Source organism: Gloeophyllum trabeum, assembly GCF_000344685.1.
Source record: "Gloeophyllum trabeum ATCC 11539 unplaced genomic scaffold GLOTRscaffold_00013, whole genome shotgun sequence".
In the NCBI taxonomy this organism is placed as follows: Eukaryota; Fungi; Basidiomycota; class Agaricomycetes; order Gloeophyllales; family Gloeophyllaceae; genus Gloeophyllum; species Gloeophyllum trabeum.
Genome location: NW_006920422.1, coordinates 1,342,946 through 1,351,632, shown reverse-complemented (window position 1 = coordinate 1,351,632; position 8,687 = coordinate 1,342,946). Strand labels below are relative to the sequence as shown.

Genomic DNA, 8,687 nt, shown 5'->3' with positions numbered 1-8,687 from the left:
TAACTGACATACATGCTTTATATTCTCTCAGGGCTAGCTCTAAATCGAATATTTCCCTTTTTCAGGATGTATACCCCGGGCACACATAGATACCAAGGGACTGTGTCATATGGATACCTTATATGTATTACCAGCATACATAGTCTAAACTGTAGATTATATCTAGAATTTATTGCATTTTATACGATTTTATTTGAGGAACTACATGCTACCTATCGCCGACGTTGTCGGGAACAATGACGACCAGCGTCGGGCACGGCGGCAATATGATGTCATCACGGCGGAGGGCGCCATCAATCCCGTTTAGGCAGCTGTCTATTTTCGTCCACCGGTCCACGACGCGATGCTACCGCTGGGGCCGGTGCTACCGCCGGAGTCTCCTGGAGGCTCCCTACTCTATATCCTACAAGGCCGCTGGTGTTCCCGGTGCTTCCGCCGGAGTTAGGAGAAACGCGTTTCGAGTCTTATAAGAGTGGACGCGCTGCTCGATCGTCCACTCTTATAAGCCTTGTTCTTTGGGAGGGTCAGGTGCGCTATGGCGCCCACGGAGACCGATAATTATATAATTCTACTCATACGACGTTGCGCATCAAGAGCATCGTGGGTCGTAGAAACTCCTATGGCATTCCTTGAAGAACGCCTCGAACCCGACATCGAGGGTAGCAGACGAGCAGTGCCACCGGAACTGTGACTTTACATCTTCGATATATATAGCCACATACGTTCCAGGATCATTGGAGACGCGGACCCTCGACCCATTGCAAGCGTCGGCACCCCTACCGATCTTCGAGGAACAGCGGGCTCTAGAAGCATCCCTGACTATAAAATGTGCACTGATCCGCGTATGCAGGGAATGGAGGGTACTGGCCACACCCATCGGATGGTGTCACGAGGGCAGAAAGGGCTGCTGCGTTTGCACCGCACATTGCTTGAGGACACCGAGGGATCCTCGCTGCGTCCGGAGACTCTTCGTGGTCGTCGTTCTCCGGGAGACCCACGGACTAAGCGGGAACGCGCGCTACGACTTGGACCATCCCGCGGAAGTTACCGCTGCTTTGCCGAATCTTGCAATCTTCACCCCACTAGGGGTTCGAAACAGCAACATGTCAAGGCTCATGCCTATCCATGACTTGAGCAAACAAGCGGGGCAAGGACAAGGGGGGGCAACATTATGTATCAGGATATAGACGTTCTAACTCGAGTCAATCATCGTACAGAAGAAAGGAGTGACCGTGTAATATGCACGCGAGGCTGCTCGTTACACTGATCTTTGAAGAGTCAGATGGTTCCAGAGTGTCTACCTGCATCCGCAGTAGCTTCATCAATTATATTTTTCTTCATCCATGTCGTCAAAAAGCCAGTGCTTCTCGATCTCATCTCGTTCTGCGTCCGTCTCGGCTGAGGCCAGTGCATCCTTCTTCATCTCCCTGGTCCGTTCAACAGTCTTCACATAGTGTTCGGCGGGCACCCAGCCCTCCGGCCCGAAGCCGACCAAGTACCGGATCCCCTCCAGAGTCTCGTCCGCTTCTCGCTGGACTTCATCCAACTTCATCGTCTGGCGCACGTCTTCGGCGTCGAATACGACTGGACACGGTGCTCCTCCCCCCGAAAGTGTCTCCCAGTTCTCCGTTGCTTCTGTTAGCGCAACTTTTAGCCCCAGAGTCTCACCCTCCCACGGGTCACTGGCGTACGAGAAGAGGCGGCGGCGAAGCATGCCCACGGGGTCCGTCAGCGCCGCATAATGAAGTTCGTTGAACTCCTCCGTTTTGTTAACGTAATGGTAATGGATGAGGCGACGAAGGTAGAGTTCCTTCGCTCTTCTCTGTTCCGAATCGTTCAACTCGTCAAAATTCTCCGGCAGCGATGGCGTAGCCATGTAGTGTGATACAAGATCGCCGTAGTTCTGGAAACGTTCAGGTACGCCGGCAAGGAGAAACAGCGGCAGAACTGATGCATGTTGCCAGTCTAAAAGGCCCACAATTTGCCAATTGCGTCCGGACCTTGAAACGATGATATTACTCTGCTGGAGGTCGGGATGGCGGATACGGAACTGACAGAGGGCGGGATCCTTGGGGACGAGTGACGGTGCGATGAGGAGATAGCGCTTCAGATTTTCCATGTGATCGGACGGTAACTGCTCCTGGTACTGATACGCGGCCCTCCTCATAGGCTGGAATGGAAGCAGCGGTTGACCGAATCGTTCCAGATAAGCCAGTTCCTTGTATGCCCCTCTTACCAGTGCTGCCTCGGGGTTTTCGTCTGTAGTGACGGTTAAGTTCCAGGAAAGACTGTAGAAGGCCAAGACCAACGTACATGGTCCCCGGTTTATGTCGAGCTGCGATCTCCTGCCATACCACAAGGGCACTCGTGTATCCAGACCAACGCAGAAACGTCCGTCCTCGAGCGGAATACCCGGCTTCCCGGTTGCCTTCTGCAAGTCTTGGGTGTAGTACAGGCTTCCACCGGCCGGGAAAATAATGGACATCATCCTCGATTCGAGCTGGGCAAGTTCACGCATGACTGAGACGATTTCCTCTTCGTCTAAGTCCAGCCATACGTCACTCAATTTGGTGCCATGCACGTATTCCATGAAGATATACTCAGTCTCGGCCGCGTTGTCCGGCGCGGACGAGTACCCGTACACCTTAGGAATAGGCAGTCCATAGGAACGGAGAAAGTCCATAGTTGCCACTTCACTAGCGACGGCGAAGGTTTTGGGAACTGTGATTGGGTACGGGATTCGCGCCACCATTTGGAAACCATCGCGCATTGTGATAAGAAAGATACGGTTAAACCCTCCCTCCGCGAGTTTTACCAAGTCGACAACTTCATCAGGACTCCGATCAACCGATTGGGCTGCAAGTCGACGTAACCCAGCCAGGTTGAAGACACGTCTCCTTTCTGAGCGTCGCAGAGCGTCGTTGATACTGAACAAATCAGATTATGGCTTAGACGTAGGCCCTACAGAATAGCATCCAAGAGACTTACATCCATCGCCCTGACGTGTACTCAAAAAGCTCGTTATGAGAATGCTGCATGGTCGACAAGGCGCGACGTGGCGAGTAACTGGTTCGGGTGGCAATTGCGTTCGCTAGGGAAAAGCGTACCGGGTACAGTGATGAGTGAGGTCGACGCCGACACGGCAAAACTGAAACTGCAGGCAAACTGAAGAAGGGCCTCATGCTCCCGCAACGAGGCATGCTGTACCAGCAGAAGGGACGGAACACTGCGTTCTTATTGTTGCTCGAATGATATTGAAAATATGGACCCACAGTTCCGGCAATTTTTGTGAATCTTGATGACACCGGTGCACAGCCTGGGCAAACCGAGATAGCCGTGCATCAGGAAACGCGAAATTCAGTATAGGCAGCCCTGATTTCCATAGGTTACCATAGGTTAGATAGGTTGATATAGGACAGGCCTCGTATAGAGGCCACAGAAGGATGTATATATATACTCTACCAATAGCGAGCTTCATAAACTGTAGGTATCCGCGCTGTCCCAGCGCGTGTGTGCCGTGATAGCAATGAATCGTGTGACACATGGACTGTGTCACATTGTTGGGGTGACGACCTGTGGCCTCTCGGATGGGTGCCTAAGGTTCAATTTAGGTCCTAAACATCCTATTGCAACCTAACAATTACTTCCAGATACTAGAAATGACCGTCCAGCCCCCACTTGGGGCAGGAATAAACAAGAGAGCTAGCTATGTCTGGTCTACATGAAGTATGATCTAAGTTACAGACGTAGTGCATAGAAATCGCGTGGCTGGAACTCATAAAAGGTTGCAACATCCAGCCACCGGTTCAAGATAAATGACTTACAGTTCTCCACAGCAATGTCAGCAGTCCATGCACGATTGCACTCCGTCCCGAACTTAGGGATCAAGTGACAACTACGTACGATCCGGCTAATCGGAATGATCTCCGCATTACGCTGCCCACCACGGCGTGTTGAGCGGGATACGGAATGTGTGTATGTTAGTGGATCTTGCGCGCTGAACGGTGTCATCCATTCAACATATGCTAAGTCCACTGGCTGCCGAGGATGATACCTGAGGTATTCCGGCAGCTGGAACAAGAGCCGCACCTGAGCCGCTTGGAGACCTAGCAAATAGATTAGAAGATAATATAAGATGGATCCGGACTGTCAACATACCTTCCAGGAAGGTTCCAGCTGTATGAGGGTTCAATGACGACACACCCTCCACCCGAACTAGAGCCATGTCGAAATGTCCGGGGATGAGGGCTGTCCCTCGTTTCGCGCGCTTTGCAGGAACAGCGCGCACCTTGTCCCGAAGCTTAAGTGCATTCGTAATCACCGGGACCCTGGGCCGCACAATTGTAACTTGTTTGTACACGTCAAAGCGATCAACACCGTTAGGAGATAACAGGTGTCGAGCGTCGGCAGGACGCATCTTGTTCAGGTAGACACTCAGCGCATCCAGGAAGAACTCGGCCTTGTAGTCTCGCTGAATACAGTCGACAGTTACCGATGGGACGCTGGGGTGTCGAGGAAGGGATAGCTGGTGATCAAGGTACGTCGCAACCGCCAGTCGTGGTGCAGCTGGAGCGCGCGCGACTCGTTCATCACTGTCCGATTCATCCTCCAGCTCTGAGTCTGATTCGTCAGCAGCCTCACCATGACTGGCGTCGACATCCGAGTTCGTGTCCTCATCACTTGAATCCTGAGCCACGAGAGGGCCGGCTATCGCCCACCTGATATACTTGTCGAACTCCGTGACTGCCTCTTGCCGCGAAAGCCAGCGCGCCATCTGCTCCGTGTAGTCACGCTTGTTGCTTGCGCGATAAGCATCCTTCGCGTAGTCGATGTGTAGCCGCTCCGGCGATTCCGTATTGTAGCCATCGCAAGAACCAAGAAGTCGAATGGCCGCCAGGTAGTGTAGCATCGAGTGTAGCTTTGGTATGTTGAAGTGGTCTCGCCGTCCTAGGGTTATAAAGATGTCCTTGTACTCATGAAAGTCCGCCAGTGCTTGTTCCATGCGTCCCAGGCTTTCCGAAGTATGCTGATGGAATGATGCGAAGTAAATGAAGTCAACAACCGCACGTGCCGCCTGTAGCGCTCGAGGTTGAATAGCGCCACTTAGCATTGGTACGAAAACCTTCTCCATTTCCTTATGTTCGGTCCCAGTCCACTGCGAAACAAATGATATCCCATTTTTGAAGTGCCGCACTGAGTGATGCCGTGCCATGGCCTTGTACCGCGAATCGACTTCCTCTTCATCAAGGATGCGGACGCACCACTGGACGAGGTGATCTTTGAAGACCCCCTTATGGAGCTGGTGCAACAGATCTGGGGTGAAGCAGGAGAATATGTCGCAGTGAGGGAGTTCGGCCCAGAAGGGTTCATAGACAGGTCGCAGACCTTCGTCTTGGAAAGCTGTCACACGTCGTCCCGTAGAGTGATGTTTGAGGATTGTAATGGTGCATCCTGCGTTTCTTGATGGGATATCGAAGTTCATCTCACCGCGTTTGTCTGGCGGCACTCGGCACTTCGGACAGAAGTTTTCCTTGCAGCATGCCACAAGGCACTGCTCGGGATGGTCAGCGACGTATGCAGCCAGGATGGGGTGAACGCGCCGGACATAGCCATCCGAGCATGTCATGTCAACACCGTTGCGTCCAGCCTCAATCAGCGGCTCGAGGAGGCAAGCCATACATTCATGAAAGAGTCGATAACCGGCCAACGATCGCATTTTTTCAGACATACAGTCGAGTTTGGCAACGGGCAAGTATCCTATCAGGACTGTGGCATGGGCATTCGTCTGTCGCCGCGTCGCCTTGTCGATATTTCCAATTGTCAGGTAAACCGGCCATGCGGACTTATCCCCCCGGAATTGTGAGAGCTTTGTCTTGTCAGAGGACAGAATGAGCGGCGCTATTGTAGCCCCTTTGGGCAATCGCTCCTATGGGAAGTATTTCAGTGTGAGAATGGAAAACCAGGAACAGGGATGGCGCCATACCTGGACCTTCCACCACCAATCGGCTGTCCACATCTCGTCCAAAATTCGTATGTGCCCTCTCTCATCTTGATATACTCGTTCCGGTGCGTACGCCATGACATCCCGGAATGTCGGATCCCCCATCAGCTCACGGACACATTCAACAGGATCTCGCGACCACAGCTCAACCTCCTCCTTCATAAACTCCCCGTCTTCATCCTTTCTATCCCCGGCGATCTTGACTGTGTGACAGGCCCAGTTCACGGCCTTCGTCGGCAATCCATCAAGCTGTCGTTGAAACGCTCGATTGTTATGGAATGTCGGGGCTATTCGCTCCTGGATCTAGGTATTAATACGTAAGGTTAGAGTTCAAACAATCATCTTCTCAGCTCTTACTCACGATGGAAAGCTTAAGAAACTCCTCCGTGGCCGTTTGGCCCACATGTGTTGCTAACCATCGCGCCAACTCCCACTCCTGCTCGTCTGCAAACGGATCGTACAAACCTGCGCCCCGTGCCTTCTGGTCTCCCAAGATGTCCTCGAATTTCGTAGGAGCCCTATCAGGATATACCGCACCAGCGCGCCCTGCTTCAGGATATGCTTCGGCATACCGCCCATAAGAAGATGGCGGTTTGTCGCCCTCATCTTCTACCTCCTCGACTCGAGCACGACGATCCCCGCTAGCCTCGGGTGCATTGCCATGGTCCGCAGGCTCCGGTGAGTCTGCATAGTGTACCTCGGGAACATCTTCTAGCTCAGAATCTGACATGGGTTGACCAGGCGCGCGTACAGATGAATCATCTGCCCTAACGTCGAAGACATTGACCGTGAAGCGGGCGAGCTGCTTCTTCCACTCCTCATAGCATTTAGGGGAGTGTTGTATGTGCTTCTTCACGCCATTCGCAGTCGCAATCTGACGGTTGCAGAAGTTACAGGTATGAGGACGCATATTCACGAGTAAGGGATCACGCTGACGAGCAGAAGGTTGCGCTCAGTCAGCTCAATGTTCGCAGTGGTTTACCCGCCCGCCATGCGACCACCCGCCTCGGCGCTGGCTGCCGCTGTCAAGTTTCGGCTTGCCCGCCCCAATTCCAATTGCAACCGGACCCGTTCATGCACGTGAGCGTGTCGCGGACGCGTTGAGGTATGTTGATCGTTGTTTGATTGGCTTTCGCGCTATTGCTGTGCTGAATTCAAGAGATAAGGTTCACTATATAATGAGGGGGCCCCTGGAGACTTTATAATAGACGTGCGGACACCCCCTCCCGACTCAACAACCCCCACTTGCAGTACACTCAAGAGCTCCTATTGCCCTTTCAATCCTCACTTGTTCTAATGCCTCGCAAAACCTCCAACGCTATCCCCACTCAGCCTCCGCATACTGATGTCAGCCCGACCTTGGCCTCTACTGGGAATGCGCAGGGTACGGTCCCGCCCGTCACGATTATGAATACTCGTGGACGCCGAGGCGCTTCGTTGGCCACCGTCCCCGTTGCCAGCTCTGTGACGACGGTTCAGGCACTGGGCACTGCCGACGAAACTAGCATCCCAGCAACGCGCAGCGGTAGACGGGTCACGATGACTGCCAAAAAGGCGGATGCCGGTATGTTATCCACACGTTGTGATGGCTGCGGGAACTCACCCCATTCTACTAAACAGTTAACGACAAGCAGGAAAAGGCAAATGCTGCAACTAAGAAGGCACAAGTCACGGCTTTGCGTGCACGTCAAGCCAATGAAGAAGCTAGTGGCTTTGTGGAAGAAGACTCTGGCAAGTAGACCGTTTCTGGCATGCTCTTGTATTACTTATATATCTGGCACCTACTGGCAGGCATTGAATCTGAAGAAGAATACGCCGACAATACGATTTCAAAGGTCAATGCCGTCAACCAAGTAAGTTCTCTCTTATTAGCTTCGATGCCAGATACTAATCCCATGGCAGTTCACGTTTACTCCAGCTGTTGGCATCGAGGAACAACCGCGGCGCCCGAGGATCAATCACCGTGATAACACAGGGATAACCGATGAGAATGAGGAGCCAGGCTCTCCTCGTCAGCCCAAGGTAAATACTATTTGTCCTCTGATTGTTTCCTACGTTCATTATCATATTCCAGCCTCCTAAGCGCACTCTGGTTCGTCGGGCTGGGCATGTTCCACCCGGTGGGCGGATTGCCCACATTTGGGACGACTATGACGATGAGGCTGTCCCGATGGGTGAGTCGGTGCAGCAATCAGCTCGTGCGCTGTCTCAGGTGACCCCAGCTGCTCGGAGCAATGCCCGTGAACGCCCTGGCACCCCCCATCCGTCCCGACATCGCGATGTGGATGCGCTTCCTTACCATGAGCATGGGCAGCCTCTCACTCGCCATGGCTCCGAAGATGTCCCCGCACCTCGCTCGTCCCCCGCATCCACTGCGAAGATGCGCGCCCGTCCCGAAACGATCGCCATCGAGACAACACATGTAGTGAAGAAGCAGAAGATGACGATGTCAGGCAGCGGTTCTCGTGGCCGCTTGACTGCCGGCGATTTCTCTATGCTTGAGCAGTCGCTCCTTGTTGTCGCTCAGCGCCATTATCGGAGCCTTATAGCTACAGACTGGCCATACCCGGACCTCACAGAGGCGACAACGTATGCCAAGGATGCCTGGGCGAAGGCTTGCTCAGGCAAGAATGTGTCTGTGGCATTGACAGACGGCCTCAGTACATTGGTGCATCTTACAGTATCT

General features: G+C 53.1%; 3 protein-coding genes across 3 annotated transcripts; 1 reads left to right on the top strand and 2 right to left on the bottom strand.

Moving 5' to 3' along the window:
* Window positions 1–1,321: 1,321 nt before the first annotated feature.
* On the bottom strand, window positions 1,322–2,752 carry GLOTRDRAFT_47759 (uncharacterized protein; the record flags this gene model as incomplete). Its single annotated transcript, XM_007870999.1, has 2 exons — window positions 1,322–2,259; window positions 2,314–2,752. The coding sequence occupies 2 exons, from the start codon at window positions 2,750–2,752 to the stop codon at window positions 1,322–1,324; spliced, it is 1,377 nt and encodes a 458-aa protein (XP_007869190.1).
* A 986-nt stretch (window positions 2,753–3,738) lies between these two features.
* Window positions 3,739–6,731, bottom strand: GLOTRDRAFT_47556 (uncharacterized protein; the record flags this gene model as incomplete). The annotated part of the gene is made up of 5 exons (XM_007870984.1): window positions 3,739–4,106; window positions 4,159–4,581; window positions 4,642–5,926; window positions 5,984–6,304; window positions 6,363–6,731. 5 exons carry the CDS (start codon window positions 6,729–6,731, stop codon window positions 3,739–3,741), a joined length of 2,766 nt encoding a protein of 921 aa, XP_007869175.1.
* Window positions 6,732–7,297: 566 nt separating this feature from the next.
* Window positions 7,298–8,681, top strand: GLOTRDRAFT_132511 (uncharacterized protein; the record flags this gene model as incomplete). The annotated part of the gene is made up of 6 exons (XM_007871356.1): window positions 7,298–7,565; window positions 7,622–7,708; window positions 7,793–7,854; window positions 7,904–8,023; window positions 8,076–8,175; window positions 8,224–8,681. Coding segments are annotated over 6 exons (1,095 nt in total), but the record flags the coding sequence as incomplete, so codon positions are not given.
* Window positions 8,682–8,687: the final 6 nt, after the last annotated feature.